The 21,261-nt window shown below is 38.3% G+C and overlaps 1 protein-coding gene across 3 annotated transcripts in view; it reads right to left on the reverse strand.

The window, feature by feature from the left end:
• ulk4 (unc-51 like kinase 4) overlaps nt 1-21,261 on the reverse strand; it is a 138,522-nt gene continuing 117,261 nt past the window's right edge. For 2 of the 3 annotated variants that reach the window (XM_047362005.1, XM_047362004.1), the window contains exons 34-37: nt 17,750-17,851; nt 13,017-13,211; nt 4,871-4,959; nt 1-111 (exon numbers count right to left, since the gene is read on the reverse strand). In XM_047362005.1, coding sequence (XP_047217961.1) covers nt 51-111; nt 4,871-4,959; nt 13,017-13,211; nt 17,750-17,851 — 447 coding nt within the window. In that variant the 3' untranslated portion in view covers nt 1-50. The remainder of the gene's footprint in view (nt 112-4,870; nt 4,960-13,016; nt 13,212-17,749; nt 17,852-21,261) is intronic. The other variant, XM_047362006.1, reaches the window with a different exon arrangement.

Consider the following 21,261-nt stretch of genomic DNA (forward strand, 5'->3'; position numbering starts at 1 on the left):
TACTGGGTCACATCTGGTTTATTGAGGGTTTAAAGATGATAAAGGGATTTCTAGGGTCTAGAGATCTCTTGAAGGATTTCTACAGCCAGTGGAGCCACATCAGCATGATGCCTAGAATGGAAAAAAGAAATATTATTATTCATAGCCTCAGCATGGAGATGGAAACAATTAATTTATTTAACAAACAGACTGCATTTGCTAAAGATGTATGTTTATTTAACTTCATAAAGCACAGAACAGCAAAATGGGATAATATTCTGCTCCATTAACATTTAAAATCAAAAACAAAACTTCACATGTTTTATATTATTATTTGAGTGCATCAAAATCAAAAGAAGTGTTACAGATCACATTCTAACTAATAATTCACATATAATACTATTTAAGCAGCACTAGAAATACAGTGCCTTGCAAAAGTATTCACCCCATTGGCTTTTTACCTATCTTGTTACAAACCAACCTGTGATTGAAATAAAGTTTTTTTTCTTATTTCTGTGATGGATCTGCACAAAATAGTATAGGTTGGTGAACTGAAATTTACACACATATATATATATATATATATATATATATATATATATATATATATATATATATGTATATATATATATGTACATATGTACATATATATATATATATATATATGTACATATGTACATATATATATATACATATATGTACATATGTATATATATATACAGGAGTTGGACAATAAAACTGAAACACCTGGTTTTAGACCACAATAATTTATTAGTATGGTGTAGGGCCTCTCTCTCGCTCTCTTGTAGCCTGAGTGAATCCCAGAAATGTCTTGACATGACAGAAGGTGTTTTCATTTCACCTGATTATATCTCACTGCTTACTCTGACTTCTTTTTTAAGCACTTCAGGGATACTAAATATAGCTGCCCCTGTGTCTTGTTCACTCAGTTGTGTCTACAGAGAAGAGGGTTGTTGTCATTGTGACCTAGTACCTCATAGTATGGTGTATTCACAGAACAGAATAAGATTGGGTTTTAGTTTATGACTGTCAGCCATCAGTCAGGGCCAGTCAAGCTGTACATCAGCCAGTTCTAGTCGGTTTGGCATGTTTCTAGGTTTTAGATCACAGTAAATAAATATCAGCAGAAGAAGGAAGTAAAAATTTACCTTTAATTAAGGCTAAAATTGAGTGCCTCTGGTTACATGATCCATACCACATATAGAAGGGGGCAGATTAAAGGTGAGCAAACAGTGCACTTTGATGCTGACTTGTTTTTGGAACATATTGCTGGGACCTTTAATAAAAATCAACCCATAATTTCTCTGTTATAAAACTTGTTTGTGCCAGCCTCATAATTCCACAGCTACTGAACATCAACATTTTACAGCAGATCTCTGCTGCAGCTGAGTCCAAACTTTAACAAAGTTGTGTGTTTACAGAAGGAGTGTTTGGTTCTGTGAGCTGCTTTTGATGTTGGTGTAGATATCAGAGGACCATATTACGGACGCCTTTGACTGACTGAACACAGCAGTAAGCTAGGATCAAGTTCGAGGCCTCAGGGCTTTTCTTCAGGAACTGAAGTGATGCCCCTCCTTCTGCAGACGAGGTTTTGAAAAAGCATTCCTCAGGTTGCCATGGTAAAGGCACAATGACATCATTAGTATCTAAGCCCCGACCTCCACTCTCCCTTCAAACATGTCTTCCCTCTCCTGCCACTGCCCAAACTCCTCTCATCTTCTCAATTAAAATCTCTCCCACCTCTTCCTGTCCCTTCTCTCCACATAGCTCTTCTCATCTCCTGCCCTTTCTCCTAAAACCTCTGCTTCCCTCTCCCTACTGCTAGATGGGTGGGAGGGTGCCAGGCTTGGCCACTTCAAAGAAGTGAGCTGATTTGTGCTTTCATCTGCCAGAGAAACAAGAAAGTGAGGAGAGGAGAGGAGCACAAGGAGGGGGGGAAGTCAGAAAATAGGGAAATAGAGAAGGGCAGTGTATGGTGGAGATACGGGTTGTAAGGGTGACAAAGGGGGAAATAAAAGAGGTGGCTGAGGAGAAAAGAAGTGGAGGGGGGGGGGGTTGAATAAGAGGGGCCTCAATAGCAAACCAACAATACACCTTTAATTTTGATCTGGCAAGGTCTGTGTGTGATTGAGATACAGAATCTGGATACAGAGGAGGGTGAAAGCAACTAATTGTACGTGTTTGTCATGTTCCTGTGTGTGTGTGTGTGTGTGTGTGTGTTTGAGAGGTCGCTGGTCTCATACATCAGAGGATCAAAGGAAGCATGGTCGCTATAGTAAGAAAACCCTCAGTTCAAAGAGGGAGCAAACATTCAGCCCACACACTCATAAAAGCAGCCTGGTGCAGAGATACAGGTGCAGGTAGGGGAACACGCACATTGTTTGGCATGGTTACGAATAGCCCACATTTGCACTTACAAATGCTGATTATTAGTTTTAATAACTAAATAAAATATTTCATGTCTTTTACTAGTAAATTGTTAAAAATATTATGTTCTGTGAGGTTTTAAACTTTTGCCAAAAACCTGTTTCTGCAACTAAAAGCAGATGTCAACAGAGCTACAAAAACAAGTTTACTAGTGAAAATCTAGTATATTTTACATTTCTAAGTGTTCTGTGAGCTATAAAGCAGAGATTCTGTCTTTCTCTTAACTAACAAGAAGAAAAAGGTGAGCTTTGTTGTATATAACAAAAAAAAAAGAAAGAAAGATAGCTTAAAGGGAAAAATATAGTCTTCCCTGCAAAGGTTTTCATAGTCTTTGTATTTTGGTGGGATTATATTTGACACGTGAATACAAAGTATATATAATAACAAGGTGGACGGAAAATTATAACTGATTTTTGTATTTTTAACAATAAAAGCATGAAACTTTTACTCTGATACCCCTAAATAAATACCAGTGCAACCAATTGCTCCAGAAGCCATTTAATTAGTTGACAGAGTCCTGAATGTAGTTTAAAACCAGTATTAATGCAGATGTTAGAAGCTGCAAAAGACTTGATGGGGTGGAGGTTCATGTTCTAATAGGACAACAACTCTATAAATACTGCCAGAGCTATAACAAAATGGTTTAGATCAAAGCTTATTCACATGCTAACTGCCTAGCCCAGACAAAAATCTAACTGGGAATTTGTGGCAAGACTTAAAAATTGCTCTTCACAAACAGCCTCTACTCAAATTGACAGAGTTTGAAGTATTTAGGAAAGAAAAATGGACTAGAACCTCAGTTTCTAGATGTATAAAGCACAGACACACCCCAGAAGGTTGATTACAAATGCACACCCCACTTTTCAGATTTTTATTACTTATATTTCATATTTAAAACAATGTAACCTCAATGTTTCCTAAAAAAATAATCACAATTATGAACAGCTCTGTATTGGTCTATCGCATAAAATCCTGTAAAATTGCCTTGAAGTATGAGGTTGTAACTTGACGAAATGTGGAAAAAGTTTTAGGAGTATGGATTATTGCAGGGTACTGTAATCAAAACAATTAAATACTTCTTGTTTTGTCAAACTTTTAACCATGAAGGGATTTATGTGTTCCAGTCAACGTGTGTCAAGAAGCTGGTTGCTAGGGGGGCAAAGCTTCTTGTAGGGTCTGTCCTGTTATACTGGTCCCAGATGAGTGGGCCAGATAAATGACTCACTAGACCCAACACAGCTGACAGAGCTTACTGAAAGGCCTTCAGGCAAAATTAAAACAAGGGTATTGTCACACTGGCTTGTGAGTAAGGGTATGTGTGTGATGTCAACCAAGCAACATTAGACTAATCTCTACATACATCAATGATTTTGAAATCCAGTTGTTGAAAATGATGAGGCCTTTCATTGGGTTTATTGTTACCACCAAGGAGGTGAGTTGGACCAAGTTGTGCAAAAAAACTTGAAATAATATAATAAATCCAACAGTGCAGTGGTGTTGAAATGATAACCCATAGGGCTGTACATGAAAGCAGAAATACTGCTTAGCAACACAGGAGGAAAAGGTTGTAAGAGTTGACAAAAGAGACTAATCTACAGTTTGACAGACCTGAGTTACAACAATGTATTTATTCTAAAGGCTATGAAGGTTAAACTCAGAAACAGGTAAGACAGACTCACAGCTACTGTGCTGAAAGGAGCTATATAAAAAAGTTCAGGCACCTGGTTGTACACCACTAGGTATTTGACATCTAGGACACTGGCCTTTAATTTGCAGCTCCAGAGCCAAATGTGGCAATTTATGTTGCCCACACTGGTTCTTAATTGCTATTTTTTCCAACACTGCAAACTGGAAAACATGTCTGCCCATGGATCACACTTGTTCATGTAGCACATCACAGAAGTCCTCTACCAGACTGAGATCTACAGGATTCAAGTCAACACCTAAAACATGTTCTTGAATTCTGCAATTAATTATGTAGTGTGTGTTATGTCTTGGAAAAAACATCCAACTGAATGACAGAATCCAAGCTTCCCAATCAGACCTTTCCAAAAAACATCACAGTAGCCCTGCAAGCTCCCCATTTTGTATAATGGATGCTGTTCTTCTCTCAGGCATGGGAGCGACAGAGAAGCAGACATCCACAATCTACAACCTGTTTCTCTGTCCACTTTTAACTAAGTCCAAGAGCATCCTACAAGAGCTGCAGCTGTGACTCAGCCAACTTCACACCACAAAGTTGTTCATACTACAGCCTTCCAAATCCTTACACAAGTCACATTTTACCCGTTCTGACTATTGCAACAGAACACATCTCAGAATGTATCTCATTAACACATAGATCACAGTGTAATGAGAAAATCTGTATGTTTCACATCAGCTATCAACTAATAAACCTTACACGACAGGACAAAAATAAACATGCAACATTAGAAAGAGTCACCTGTTGGATGCAGCAATATCCTGAAGCAGAGTGGTTAGCTCTTCTCCTTCAGGACATTCGAACCAATTAGACCGGTCTGTAGTTTGCATCTAAAAAGAGGGAAAAGTGAGAAAATAAATCTTCATTTAAAATCACTCTTCAGTCACTGGGATGAAAAACTAAGAACATTGTGGCATTTTTTCATCTGTTACAGAAATACAACTTAGCATGTGGCAAGGCCAGGCTGGTGGAATAGCTACTACACTTTCACACCAATGTAGCTAAATATGTACATTCTGCCATAGAAACTCACTAGTCAAAACTAAAAGTTGTCTTCAATTCTCCAAGCAACTAAACGTAGCACCAAAAGTAAGGAAATTTGTTTGGTTGACTATTTCTTTGCTGTAATGATGCTCTTGGCTATAACTATACTGTTAGAAGGCCTGTTTTTTTCCCTTTAAATGTTGCCAACGTTGTAAGGAAAATGCATTTGAAAATTCAGCAGCAGAGTTGAGAATGTGGGTTGTGCCCAAATCCTCTCTGCCAATGCCAAAAAGCTATTGGTGGAGGAAGTGTAATAGAAACTAGAAAAACAACACATTGTCATTGTAGGCAATCCTAATGCAGGGACATACGAAGATGGGATTCTGGAACCAGTGGTAATCCCATATTTCCACGCATTGGGACTGAACTCTAAGATTACAACGTTCACCCCAAAAGACCAGGTTATATTGGAGGCCTCCAGCATTTGGATGTTGAGAGGATCGAATGGCCTTCTTGCAGTCCTGACCTCAGCCCCATTGAACACTTGTGGGATCAACTTGGGCGTACTGTTAATGCCAGAGTGACCACCACAACCAAATAGTCTGGTTCAGGAATACAGTGCCATCCAACAACAATGTATGACCATGCTGGTGATGACTAGCATGACAAGGAGATGCCTGGCTGTCGTGGCTGTGTACGGTTCTTAGTACTGAGGCCACTGTTTGTTCAGTGGATAAAGTTTTAAATTGCCAATTAGTCTTGTATCTTCAAACTTAGATTATCCAATCCAATAAATAACATAACACCAGAGTGGAGGCCATAATAGGCGGTTTGGCATTTGGAACATTATTTATTGGGGAAACCCTCATACTCAACTCTGCATTTTCTTCACAAATGTTGCATACTTTAATGGAAAATAAAGAGTGCTTTTCAACAATGCATAAAACACTGCTTTAAAACTGTGAAACTAGTTGTCCTGCTAGAGCTTGATAAATCAGATATAGAACTGGATTACAGACAAATACCTGCATACTATTGTTATTACAGCATGACAGGAGAGAACTGATTAAGGTTTAAAATTGCACGAACTTTATAAGTTTGAAACTTTCAATTGGGAATTAATGAGAATTTATGGCATTAACAGGAATTTAATGAAACAAACTGGAAAAAAATATTGAAGGTTGGCCCTAGGGTTTTTGATATGACTAATTAATCAATTAATTAATTAATTTTAGTATAATTTTGACTAAAACAACCAAACATGGCGCAGCGTTGGTGGTGTAGGGGTTAAGCGCGCGGCAGTCCCGGGTTTGAGTCCTGGACCCGGCGACCTTTGCCTGCCGGCGCCCTTCCTGTCTGCCTACTGTCGAAAAAATGAAAAAAAAAAGGCCTCTAGTGCCAAAAAATATCTTTAAAACAACCGGATTTCATGCAAGAACACTGCAGTAAATCATTGTTATTCCTCAATCGTGTGCCCATTGCACACTGTTCACTGCAGTGGTGTGGAGGCCACACCCTCTACATGTAATGTGCATTTCTCCATTACACCAACAGATGATTTCTAAGATTGGTGAATGTATTCAATGTGTGGTATTAATGTTTAACTTGAAAACATCACATGAAAATGTTTTTCTTTAGTAGATTGCTAGCTAATTGCTAGACGTTAAGGCAAGCTAATGTTAGCTAATTTTAGCATCATTCCAATGGCAATGTTTTTGTTGTTCAGGGAAACAATTGATGGTTAAATACCACAATTAAAACTTCTAATTACAAGTTTTTTAGGTGTATTATTTTATATGGATCTCTGCCAATGGCAAAACAAAATGTTTCAAATGTGGTTGGGTATGATGGTTTGTTTAAATTACTCTTAGTTTCAACTTAGTTCCTATAAATTTCCATGGAAAAGTTCCAGTCAAGAATATTTCCAAATATTAATTTGCCATGCAAAGTTTCTGGGAATTTATCTAAATCTTGGCAACCCTAAAACTGATCCCTGGTTCAGGGCTCTTGTATCAATATTTTATGACAGCAAAAAAGAAATAGTAACAATCTTTTATATTGCAAATGATTTGAAGAATCAATCCAAGCAGGAAATTGCTCATTGTGATGCATTAGGTTTTAAAAATTATTATTAAGTAATTTCTGGAGTTTAATTGATTTCTTAAGTGAATTGTAAGTCAACTCATGGATATAAAAGTATAAAGTCCACTGCTCCATGGTATTGACAAGGCATACCACTAGACTGTTACTGTCATTTCAAAGTAAGATCAAAGAGTTCAAGATCCACTTTCCGCACTACAGTCCCTTTTTTCTGATTTCTGTACTTTTTACTCATTAAACAGTCTGAATGGTTTGAATTTATGGACCTGCTTTATGATTCTGTCCCTGAACATAAACATTAATCTGGGGGAAACTGCAGTCTAACAAAGTGTCTTTCTCAGCCCTGCCCTAAACTACCTGGCTACATCATTTGATATCTCGCTGGGATCTCTCTGGTTTTATACCTGACCTGTCATGCCTCTCAACACTGTGATATGAAGGTGCTTTTCCTGAGTAGAAAAAACAGTGAACTAACAGCTTAGTCGTAAAAACTGCTTTTAATTTACATTTAAAGTTTTTCAGTATAACAAATCTTTTTTACTTTTATTTTTGGCCTTTATTTTCTAAGTTGACCGACAGGAAATGGGGTGGAGAGAGAGGGAAAAACAAGAAGCAAAGATCAATGGGCCAGGACTGGACCCGGATCGAGGACTGTGGCCTCCGTACCTGGGCCGTGCTCTTTACCCCTGTGCCATTGCCACACCCCGGTAGAACAAATCTAAAACATGTTTCTGTAGGTCATTAATGTTTTTGGTTATTCTTGGTGTGAGCTCGCATGTCCATTTGCTGAATGGATTTATGTTGCTGTGTTTTAAAAACATGAACATGTTTTCTCTGATCTCTGGTGACATTATCATGTCTGTCTCTGTGGCAACACAGTACAGTTGTTGCTAAGTAACGGGGTTAGGGGGAGAGAAAACATGCTCCCCTCACTTATTTTCCACACAAGTGCACACACACATTTTTTTGCCTTCACCATCAGGGTTGGAGGACCTTCATGCGTGCCTGCCAACCAAACAGACATCTCTACAACCAGACTCTCCATCTCATCCCTACCATCTTATCCTCCATTCTCTCCAACTCAATATGACAAACAAGCAAGTCAATAATGTTGAACACAAACGTTGTACAAGATGCACCCAGACAGACTGCAGTTGACAGACAGACATGCAGCTTCTCAGACATATAGTACAGGGTTGTCATGGAGTTTAAACAAGTGAGAATGTACCTGACAGCACAGAAACAGACTTTCGCCAAGAAAATTTGTTCATGATCCATGAATAGCAGAACATTTAGATGTGTGTTTCAGAGACTGTCAGAACGACTGAAAGGTAAAATTTTTTTCATTTTGAGGACAATGCCATGTAGCTTCTAACTCTTCTTATGAAAAAGTAGCATTAATTGTAGGAACAAAACGAGAGCTTCAGGTTTTATACTTTTACGTGATTTGAGTTAGGACTTTGACTGGGCCATTCTAAACACACTGATGTGCTTTGATCAAACCGTTACTTTGCAACTCTGGCTATGTGTTTAGTTGTCCTGTTAGCAGGTGAATCTCTACCCTAGTCTTACCTTTTTGTTTGGTCTCTAACCAATTTTTTCCAGGTTTGCACTTTATTTAACACTATCATCATCCCATCAACTCTGACCTGCTTCCCTATCCCTGCTGAAGGAAGAATGTTGCGATGTGCAGCATCAGTTTTCGGTTCAAAAGTAGATTTTTATATGGAGCCCAATACAATTAATTACGGTAAATGATCAGAACATGGTTTGCCACAAGAGAGATCATATTTCTCCTATTTTAACTTCCCTTCACTGGCTCCCTGTTAAATCCAGAATAGAATTTAAAATTCTCCTCCTCACATATAAAGCTCTTAATGATTTAGCTCCATCATACATCAGAGATCTGATTGTTCCATATGTTCCTAACAGAGCATTTCGTTCTCAGACTGCAGGTTTACTGGTGGTTCCTAGAGTCTCTAGAAGTAGAATGGGAGGCAGATCCTTAAGTTATCATGCTCCTCTCCTGTGAAACCAGCTCCCAGCTTTAGTCCGTGAGGTAGACACCCTGTTTACTTTTAAGGCTAGACTTAAAACTTTCCTTTTTGATAAAGCTTATAGTTAGAGTGGCTTAGGTTATATTGAGCTATCTCTGTAGTTATGCTGCTATAAGCTTACGCTGCTGGAGGACATATTGACCATTTTCACTCTCTCTGCTACATTCTTATACTACTCTCCAATTTTCATTATTTACTGTTATTTCAGCTTTTAACTCTCTGTGTTCACTCTCTACGTACATCTGGCCTGGCTCTATGTTTAGCTGTGGCACCCTCCGGCAGGGGGGGCATCAGCCAAGCTCCTGCTGACAAAAACTTAATGCTCACCTTATACAGATACACTTGGCCCTGTCTTTCAGTGTTTAACCCTGTCTCTTCTAGACATAGCTACATAGCTTCTACTGTGACCAACTTTATGTGCTCTCTCTCATGCCCTAGACTGTAAAGCTGGCTCAGAGATCATCTGCTTAGGTTTCTTTCTCTTCTAGATGAAGCCACTAAAGGAGCTACAACCATTAATGTTTCACTTTTCCTTCCCATAGAAAGTACTCCTGGATCAGTGCTTCTTTGTTCTCTTTGTGTCTCTGCTCTGTTCTCTCAAACCCCCGGTCGGTCATTACAGATGGCCGCTCACTGAGCCTGGTTCTGCTGGAGGTTTCTTCCTGTTAAAAGGGAGTTTTTCCTCTCCACTGTCGCTACATGCATGCTCAGTATGAGGGATTGCTGCAAAGTCAACGCCAGTGACTGTCCACTGTCGCTACATGCTCATCCAGGAGAAGTGAATGCTACTAGTCACCGATTTGATCCAATCTGCTGGGTTTCCTTTGATAGAAAAATGTTTAACTAATTTGAATAATAAACTGAATTTGACGGCACTGTTGGATAGTTAGAATTAACTGGAATGTACCTATTTGACTTGAAATCTGTATGATTAGACTGAATGGACTTTGTAAAGTGCCGTGAGACGACATGTGTTGACATTGGCACTATATAAATAAAACTAAACTGAATCGAATGTTTACCGTTTCCACTAAACAGCTTGTGACAAACTGGAAATTGGACTTCTCATGCCTTTCGTTCAACAGTTGCATTCTTTGTGCCACTCTTATTAAGGCCAGATTTGTGGAGTGCAAAACAAATAGCCGACTCAATAGATTCTCCCACCTGAGCTGTGGATCTCTGCGGGTCCTTACCACGGATCTCTTGGACAGAACTGCTGTATTTATAGACAATAAAATCCAGTGCAGTAATTGACTACACTGGATTTTATTTAGAGGTACTACAGTAAACAGACGTGAATACAAATGCAACCTATTCTTATTGTTTTACTTAAAAAAATATGAGCTACCTTTGTGTTGGCTTATCACATAAAACCCCAATAAAATACATTAGAGTTTGTGGTTGTAACAAGAGAAAATGTGGAGAAATATAAGGGTATAAATCATTTTTTTCTGCTGTACGAGGAGAAATATTACAGACAATTAATTTTGTGTTGAGGCAGACTAACCAGTTAAAATTCTGAAAAAATTCCTATGAGAAAATAAGAAATGCTTCTCTCTAGCAAATTATCACACAGTCTTATTGAATTAGCATTTTTTTTAGTCATTTTAATTTGTAAAAATAAATTGCAGTCAGATTTCACTTATTCAAAAATGATTTATTCTCCCCTTTCCTTCTTTTTAGTTTCAAAGCTATTAGTGGGATCTTTGATTGAGATTAACAGAACCCTGAAATCAATGAAAGATAATTAAAAAGCTTTTTGTGAAGGGCAGACACTCAGCTCAGTGAGTAGGTGTGTGTTAGAGAGAGAATGTGGGAGACAAATTAAGGAGCACTACATTGCGTGGTACAATTAACAGATTACAATCTAACCATGGTAAATGGTTATGTTATATCAGGCCTAAATAGGTCAAGCAATTACCAAATGCGGGCTGTTTATGTATTATCTATGCCCCGTCCAGGTGATTTTCTATGAAGATCGATTATTTCAGCAGCAGTTATAACCTTAAGACTGATAACCTAGCAAGTGTTCTACCATAAACACTAACAAAAGTAACTCCTGTATTTAAAAGGAGGGTTTTCAAATTATTAGGATTCTGAAATCATCTTTAAATCATACATTTGATTACTCTAATGTGTGCATTAGTGTGAAAAACAGGAGAGTCGTGGAGAGAGGGCGTCAGGTATTTTTTTATGACCAAATAAATTAGTTGTTCTTCCACTGGTATGCTGCTTGGCGAATTATCCCCTAGGTACAAGGAAATAGCTAAAACATACTACTGTGTGTTGCTGGGGTGGAGAGTCGGAGAGAGGCGACGCACTGAGGCAGCGCAGAGGTAATGAGGGAGTTTGCACAACAGGACAAATTTGTCAGACAAAGGAAAAAAAGGCGTCTGTGACATGGAGAGATAGTAAGTGGGTGATTCAGATGGCCCAAACTAATTAGTGAGAAGAATTACAAATATATCTACACATGAAAATGTTCTCTCCTTCCTCTCTCACGCACAACTACAAAGTAACGTAGCTTCCAGGCACAGCCTTGGGTCGGTTCATACAATACAAAGGTGGCAGCTGACCTTGTGTCCCACATGCAGAAAATATTTCATGACCCTGCGGCCGTGCCAAAACATTAGGAATGCATTTTGCATAATTCATAGAGGTGTACAGAAAAATTGGACAATTTCTTAACCTTCTGTTGACAACTTAAAACTTGTTTTCAACTGGACTCCCTCATCAACATAGCCCTGAAAATTAAGACGTGGTTCAAATCAAGAATGAAAAACAATTAAAAGCTCAATACAACCACAATAATATTTTAAGAAAATATGCAATAATATATTTAATTTTATCATTTAACGCAAATTTAATTAACAATTTGTATTATTTTGTTGCAGTATGCAGGGCTGTATGATAACAGGGAAATGTGCAATTGTGATACTATTGCAGAATATTGCAAGACAATATTTATTAAAATTAAACTATTCTATGATGCCTCCCTCCTGTCTTTCTTTTTCTTCATCATCATGTCCTTACCATTCGCTTTAGCCTCTCAGTCATTAAGGGCAATGAAAGATCATCCAGCAGGTCAAATACATTATTTGCACACAGAATTTACATACAAGATATGTGAAATGTTGCTTCCAAGTAGTCATTTGTGATTCTGATATTGATATTGTAATTTGTTATATTCTGCACCTCTAGCAGACTAAAAACAGATATTTTTCCAGTGTTTCAGGCCTGTAATAATGCAGCTAATCAGTAGTTATTGATGTTATAGTTGAATTAAAGGGCTAGCAGAGCATTATTGTTGTGTCAAAGCAGAAAAACGGCCACCTTGTTAAAACTAGTTTAGTAAATGTCAGTTTTCTTCTCAATGCTAGCAAACTAATGAGCCTGTGTTTGAGAAGTAGCAGCTATACTGCAGGGCACCCTCTTCCAGGTTAGCTTTTATCAGAGCAACAAATCATTCTGACTATCCCACAAAATTGGACAGACTCTTGACCAGCAACTGACAGGAAGAAACAACCCAGAATTTTTTCCTCAGTCTATCTTACACCCTTTGTCAGTCTAGTTCTGGAAACTGCACATTATTTGCAGTATGAGTCTGTGAGTGTTAGTGTGTGCAAAAAGTGTGTCTAGTTATTTATTGACTTATTTTTTATCTCTCAATAGTCCCAAGATTCTCTACTGGCAGAGCACAAATTTAGATCTTTTGCAGAGCAAATGCTTCTGTGTGAACTACTCACCAGCCGTTTTATGATCCTAAGAGTAGTACGTTGTATTCGGGGGGTCTCAGTGTTCATGTGGGTGCACAGGAGATGGGAGAAGCTTTGTAAGCATGAAGATGATAAGCCATCCTGACCCTCTCCACCATATAGCTGTACCAGTAAGGACAGACACTGAAGAGATTCCTCCCACACCTCCTGGCTTTCACTGGACAGCTGGACAGATGGTTAAAGCATACAGAGGTTGAACAACAGACAATAATTCAATGTATGTTACTAATCGAATATGTTATTAATTGAATTCAAGTCTTCGTCAAAGATCATTGACACTTCAGCTACCAACATTTAAGCAACATTAAGTAGTGTGAACTGAAACCTTATGAGCTTAAACTTTGAATCTGTCACTTCTGCAGAGGAGAGAACGGGTTATTTTAGTGTCCTTCCTCATAAACAAGCTCAGATAAAAGTTACTCAGCGTGGAGCCAGTAAAAGAGATTTTTCCTCCCAACAGGACTTAAACCTCAAAAACATCATACTTCACTCCAACTTCAGTGCCTTTTGAAAGTGTTCATACCCCATCACAAACTATATTTACTCTGAGGTTACATTACACACAGGTGAACTGGGGTTACTGATTAGGTGATACAGAGACTTATTAAAAAAAGCTTGAACTGAGTTTCATTTAGGGCAATTAGAGCAAAGTGGCCTGAATACAAATGAATCCTCACATTGACAATTTTATTTTGTAAAAAAATTAAAATATGCATGCTTTTCCTTCCACTTCACAATTACTAACTACTTTGCGTTTAACTATCACATAAACACACAATAAAATGCATGATGTTTGTGGTGGCAACAGCCAAACATGGTGGTGGTAGTGTGATAAAAGCTGACTGCTTTGCTGCTTCAGGACCTGCATGACTGGCATTGATGGAATCATGAATTCTGCTTTCTTACTAGACAATCCTGAAGGGAGATGTCCTGCTATCAATTTGTAACCTTAAACCCAGGTGCAGTTGATTTATGCAGTAGTCCACCTTAAAATAGTTAAAAATTAATGAAGGTTATGGAGTGGCCTAGTCAATATCTGGATTTAAACCTGTTGTAATGCTGTGTTATGACCATAAACAGGCGGCTTATGCTGGAAAACCCTTTTAGTGTGGCTAAATTAATACTATTCTGCAAATAAGAGTGGCCTATAATATCTCTGTAGTATTATAAAAGACTTATAGTCAATTATTGTAAATGCCTGATGTCAGTCGTTGCCACCAAGAGGGCAAATACTTTTTCATATTAGGCCCAGTTGGTTTGGATAGCGTTTTCTTCTTTAATAAATAAAATCATCATTTCAAAATTGCTTGTTTATTTACTCAGGTCTTTCTTAGTAAAGTATTTTGATGATCCCAATTATTTGAGAGTTTCAAATAAACAAAAACAGAAGAAATTTGTATGAGGGGCAAATACCTGCCAATGTAAGTACCCCTATCAGTTAATTACTTTATTCACACCCCAGAACGAGGTAGGAGGTGGTTCTTAATCTTAGCAACACTCTCAGTGAACTGAAAGACGCCGGTCTGAAAATAATTGCTTCAAATAAAAATTTTATTATGTTTGGTTTGTCAAAATAAATCAAATGTAAAAAGAAAAAAATTAAACCGCTCTTCAAAACTACCTGCTCTAACAGGGAGGTTTTTGCGGTTTTAGTAATGTTGGATTGTTATCGACAACGTTTCACTCACTCCACTAATCTGTCAAAGGGCAAAGGGGCAGAACAGAGGTCGAGCGAGTGTTGGCTGCTCCATCAACCCTCTAATGTGTTCATTGTGTCCCAGGAGATGACCCTCTTTTCTGGCCCCCAATTTCCTTTCTTTCTGCTCTCTCCACAATGCCATCGACTTTCCAGGATAACTTACAGCATCCTCGCTTTTGTGTGGATTCTTTCTTCTGTCTCACCTGCATTTTATTTCATGGTAACAACAAGCTTTTTATTCTATTTAGAATGTTTTAAATTAAAAGGCAATTAAACTCAGATTAAACAGTCAAAATTAACACGATGGAGCGTATGAATTAAGTTGAGTTTATTGTCGACTTTTCTTGCTTTCATCATCGTCTATATGGACCACAGCTCCATCACACCACAGAACATTCAGTTCAGCGACGGCCTTTTGAAGGTGATGGGAAACATTTCTCTTAGGTTTCTGCAATGTTTCTTTGTATAGTTTTTAATTTACTTATAAAAGGCCAGTGATTTCCTTTATGGTCTTTTTTTATTAAAACAAATTTAAGTCAGAACCTTTCTTATACTCAACAATTAAACAATAAATATTTCATTTTATTAGGTATTACATCTTCCTACAGTGTATTCCTACAAGGTATTTGCATTAATGAAAGTTTTAGAGGGCTCTTTTGTTAGTTGTTATGAGGCATACTTTACATAAACCAACCCGACTTCACCAAACTCTGGTTAAATGATTTAAATCGGGTTGTCAAAGGGAAGAAGAACATTGACATTTAAAAATTTCAGAAACCTAGCATTGTGGTAGATTACTTTGTTTTGTATGCTACCAAATTTAATTTGAACTCTATTGATCATGTGTTCTGAGATTTTGAGGCCACGTGGGATGTGAGAGTTATCTACAACACGTTTAATGGCCAGCAGAGAGAACAGTGCCCAAATGATGTGCCGATAATATTTTTCTTTCCAAAGATAGGCCAAGAGTTGTTCCCACTCTTATCTTCCTGTTTGTGAGATTTCTATAACTATAATAATCATCAGTGGTTGAATTTATACTAAACATTAGCGATGAACCGATTGTAGTTTCTAGCCAATCACCAATCTTTAAAAAGCGTGACCTGCTGATTCCAATTATGCCAGATACTGTAGAGTTCTTGTATAACTGACAGTGTCAGGTGTTATAAGGTAACAACACACCTTTAATGTTCCAATCTTATTTTATCAAAAAACACTGAATAATATGAAATAATGCAAACTTGTTTTAACTGCACATGAGGTGATGCTTTCAAATATAAATAAAAAGTAGATGAGATCAGTGGATAAGATCAATGCATAAGATCAGTTTCATTACTGGCACATCACCATTCACCCAGAGGGGCAGATTGATTCGCTGGCCGATCGATCGGTGCACCCCTGCTAAATATGCAGGATCATCTTGCATTTATATTAATTTATACTCAGATTATATGTAACATTTAGATGAGGTGCCAATACACTGCTGATAAGAACTGAGATACCTTTTAAGTGTCACTTACTGTACTCTGGGGTTTTCTGAATATGTTTGTAAGGATAACAAACACATAAACCTTTTAAGACTGGAAATAATTAAGGGAAACAAAGGGCCAGTAAGGGTAATAATCTCAGTTGAGATGCATAATATTTAACTTTTGAACTAAAAATCTGATTTACGTTTTGACAAGAGTGTTACATCTGGCATTGTTGACACTACCAGCTAATCTCTAATACTCATGTCATGACAGAGACACCATTTCTTTCATATAGTATGCATACCCCCTGAACTTTTTCACATCTTCTCACGTTACAACCACTGACAACAACGTATTTCATGTGATAGGGTTACATTGCAGGCCAAACAGGATTAATGTTCATTGTAAATGCTAAATAACAGTTCAATAATATTTAGTGTTAGGTGTTGAGCTGTGGAAACTTAATACCTTGGAGGTGTGCCTCAGTAAGTTGGCTTTTGTGATCTGTCCTGTTGATCTTCATTTGAGAACAGTTGGATCCACAGGTAGGCCATGTACTACTAAACATCCAGAGCCTTCAAGCAGCTTGGGGGTGAAGTTAAGGCATCATCTGACGGATTAAGGGGGGGAACTGTGGGGGATCTACAGAGTTGTGATTTGTTTTGAGTGTGTCTGTTACCCTGCAACTTTTTAGACTCCATTTGGGTGTGTGTAGGGGCTTTCTCTACATCAAAACAACATCAAGAAGACCAAGGAACACAGCAACCAGGTCAGGGGTAAAGTTGTAGAGAAGTTTAGAACGGGGTTGTTATGAAACAATATTTGAACCTTGTGTTCAAACCATCATCTGAACATGGAAAATATCAAACGAACTCTGATATGGCTGCCAACCTATACTAACAGGCTTGGCAAGGAGAGCATTTATCAGAAAAGCAGTCAAGTGGCTCGTTGTAAATCTGGAAGAACTGCAGAGATCCAAAGCTCAGGTGGGAGAATATCTTGACAGCACAAGTGTTAGTCAGGGAATGGTTTGGATCAAAGCATATTGATGTGAAAAAAATTGTGCAGTTAAATTTCAAATCTAAAACCAACTGAGAATCCGTAAAAGTTAATATTCACAGACACTCTGACTGAGGTTGGGCTATTTCGAAAAGAGAAATGTGCAAAATTTTTAGTTCCTAAGTGTTAAGCTGGTAGAGACATAACAAAATGATGTGCTTCTGCCATTACTAGGTAAAATTGTTTTGCAAAGAACTGACTACGGGGGGCTGAATACAGAAGCATAACAAACCTGCCAGGTTTTCCTGTTTTAAAACTGTTGAAAACCTTTTATCATTTTCCACTTCACAATTATGCACTGCTTTGTACTAGCCCATCACATCAGACAACAATAAAACAGGTATGTGGTTAACACACTTGTATAGGTATGAAAACTTTTGCCAGGCAGTGTACGAAATGCAAGGCTGTACACAAACATGCTTGGAGAAACTATCGGCATAAACACAAAAAGGCTCTGTGAGTGCAGGTCTCACCATGTGAATGAGGTGAGCGTTGAGTTGGCTCAGGGGTCTGTTGGCTACGAGCAGTTTCTCTGCTGCCTCCGTTTCTGCTGCTGAACAAGATAGCCTCTGGCTCTATGCACACACGCGCACACACACAGACAAACACACACACACGTACGTTAAATCATTTATAGAGATTTGACAGTCAATAATGATTTATCCAGAGACTTGTCAAGACTTCTTCTGACAGACTGACACATAAAGACAATGCCATAGACTAAGATAGGAAATAGTTTTTCTGTGTGTCGTTATGGCCATCCTTCCTTAACAAGACGCTCAGGACAATATAGATTGAGCACTCTTTTTTGTCACACCAAGTATTTTTAACATGTCACAAAGAATTAACATTCTCCTATTCTGTGTTTTTGTCCTTCATCATTAGCACCTCAGTAATACAGTTTGGCTTATTTTAGTTCAGTCCATGCCTGCAGTGAAACTTCAGGACAATTAGTGGTGGAATAAGGTGATTAATAATGGTGTACATCTTCTTTCTCTACCAAAGTCACTGCTGTTCTGCCTGCTCTGTTTTTTTCACCTCTGTACTGAAATATTTGACATAGTCTTTCTTGACAAACTGAGAAACAGCTTAGGGAGAGTGGTCGAGTCATGTCTGCTTCCCTTATCGGACCTTATTACCCAAATGAATTTGGTTCAGGCTGAATTTTTCTATTTAATGAGCTTTGCATTTATGGTAGAATTGATTTCCGCTGCACATTCTCTTTGCTCCTTTTTCCATCTCCATCTCTCCTTCCATGCTTCCTTTTCTCCCCTCTTTCCTGTCTTTCACCCAGTCTTTTACCCTCCTTCCACTTAAGTCCCCCCACCCCCTTGTCCATGCATTAATATGTATGCACTGGGCTGGGGTGCACAGTATGGGGAGATGGGGGCTGGTTTATGTCTATGTGTGTGTCTGTGTATATAGTGAGGCAAGCTGAGGACAAAGCCAGCGGTGATAATGAGGCCGCAGGGACATAGCCAGACAGGCCCCTCAGTATATGCCTGTGTGTGTATGTGTGTGTGTCCCAGGGACCTCATGCACTTTCTCCTGAGTCTACAACTTCACTATTGCAGTTGCTTAAACCTGCTAGCTTCTACTGCACATCAATGGACACACGCTCCAACACATACATACACACACCTTTGGGGAGAAGATACAAGGACAACATTTTGAGGAAGATGACTTTGTGATTATGTTGGCCAATGTGGGCTCACCATAGATTAAGAGGCCAAGTATTGGTGAAACAATGAGGAAAATAAAGTGCCTCGCAAAGGTATTCACACCCTTTGCAGTTTTTCACAAACTTCAATATTTTTTTACTGAAATCTTATATGATAAATCAACACCAAGTACTGCATAATTGGAAAGTGAACAGAAAAAATGCGTGGCTTTCAACATTTTTTTACAAATAAAAATCTGAAATGTCTAATGCCCCTTTTCCATTGCCTCATTTTAGGCTGTGCGGCTCCACTTGGTTTCGCTCTCGCTCTTCTCGGTACGTTACCAGTTGGGGTCCCACTGACCCACTGATGGCTGGAACTATGGCGGGTGAAGCCCCACCTCCAGCTGTCAGTGCAGTGCTATGCTGCTATTAACAATACTCTGTGACACTGTCACATTAATCTGCATGAAATTATAAAAGATAAATAGAAAATAAAAAAGAAACTAAATACTAATAATGTCTGTATTGTATATGCAAGAATGCCTTATATATGTTTTTTCATGTCTAAAATGATCCACTGGGTTAATTACCTGGACCACAACCCAGTCAACTTGTAAAATAAGGCTCAGGGGTTCTGATATGAGGAGGGTGTGGCAGGAGAAGCAGAGAGTTGAGACGCTGCTGGCTGGACAGGTGAAGCTAAAAAGTTTGCCTGAAGAAGTTAAAATTTTGGACTTTATGAGGACGTTTCTGTCTCAGCCATGGTAATAACGAGGATGAGGACTTTAAAGCGCAAAATCGGGGACTTGGTGGTATTGCTTTGTGTGTTTTGGGGGAAATGTTTGTGCCTCTGAACAGCATAATTTATATGTGAGCAGCTGGTTTAGGATGTTATTAAATACAACGCCCCCTACCTGCATGTAATTCAGAAAACTGATGTGTCCTTTTTCGTTTCTTCAGGCATGGTTTGTGATTTGTAAAATAGTAAAATTATATCTCAGTTTCACCCGCTCCGGCAAATGTGGTCCTTCTTATTATTGTAGTCGCTCTTGAGTTTTATTAACTTGTCCTGCACTACTTCAATGAAAACCTTCTCATTTCCCCTTGTCCCACGGCCAATCAGTGAACACCAGTCAGTTCATGTCACATGTAGTCCGTACTCGAGATTGTACAATTATACCTGCTCAGGAGCGGGGAGCAAAAATGTAGAAACTGGTACGAACAAAACAGTAATGGAAACACTCAAAAAGCGAGTGCGGTGGAGTTGGGTAGGGCCAAATTGAGCCAGTGAAAAATGGGGCATAATATCCGTTTGTATTCAGCACCCTGAGTTGATACGTTGTAGAATCGCTTTTCACTACATTTACAGCTACAGGTCTTTTGAGGTATGTCCCTATCAGCTTTGCACATCTAGAAATTAAATATTTTGCCAAATCTTTGCAAAATACCTCAAGCTCGGTCAGACTGAATGGGCAGCATCTTTGAACATCAATTTTCATTATTTGCCACACATTCTCATTTGGATTCAGGTCAGGACTTTGACTGGGCCGTTCTAACACATAAATATGCTTTCATCCAAATCATTTTATTGTAAATCTGGCAGAATGTGTTGGGTCATTGTCCTACTAGAAGGTGAATTTCAGCCCAAGTCTCAAGTCTTTTGCAGATTCTAACAAGCATACTTCCAGGACGTCCTGTAATTAGCTACATGAATTGCCCATCAATCTGACCTGCTTCCATAACCCTGTTGAAAAAAAGAAACAATCTTGAAGCATGGTCCATGGTCCGTTTAGGGTGAAGTGCATGTTAATTATCTACCACACATAGCGTTTTCGAGGACCAAAACACCTTGTTCTCTTGTTTGCCGTGTCCCCTACATGGTTTGTGTTAAAGTGCTAACATGACTTTCTTCTTTTCATTTATGTTTTGTGGCACCTGAAGAAAAGTTGTTACATTGGATTCTATTTAGGGATAATAGAGTAAAGGGGTCTGAATACAAATATTTGTCACATTTTAAATTCTACTTGAAAAAAATGGAAACCATATATCCTTTGCTTTCTACTTTACATCTGTGTACTACTTTGTGCTGGTCTTTCACGCAAGTCCTACAAAAATAGATTAAAAGTTTTGGTTGTAACGTAACAATATAAGAAAGTTCAAGAGGTGTGAATATTTTTGCAAGGTGATGCATAGCCTATAAAGAGAAATGTAACGTGTCGCATAAAATTATCTCACATTAGTTAAACAAAACATATATAAAAATAGTTGAGATAATTTTTGTCCTTCAAATAGTTCCATAGTATATATTGGTGAGATTTTTCA

Source organism: Girardinichthys multiradiatus, chromosome 3, assembly GCF_021462225.1.
Source record: "Girardinichthys multiradiatus isolate DD_20200921_A chromosome 3, DD_fGirMul_XY1, whole genome shotgun sequence".
Lineage (NCBI taxonomy): Eukaryota > Metazoa > Chordata > Actinopteri > Cyprinodontiformes > Goodeidae > Girardinichthys > Girardinichthys multiradiatus.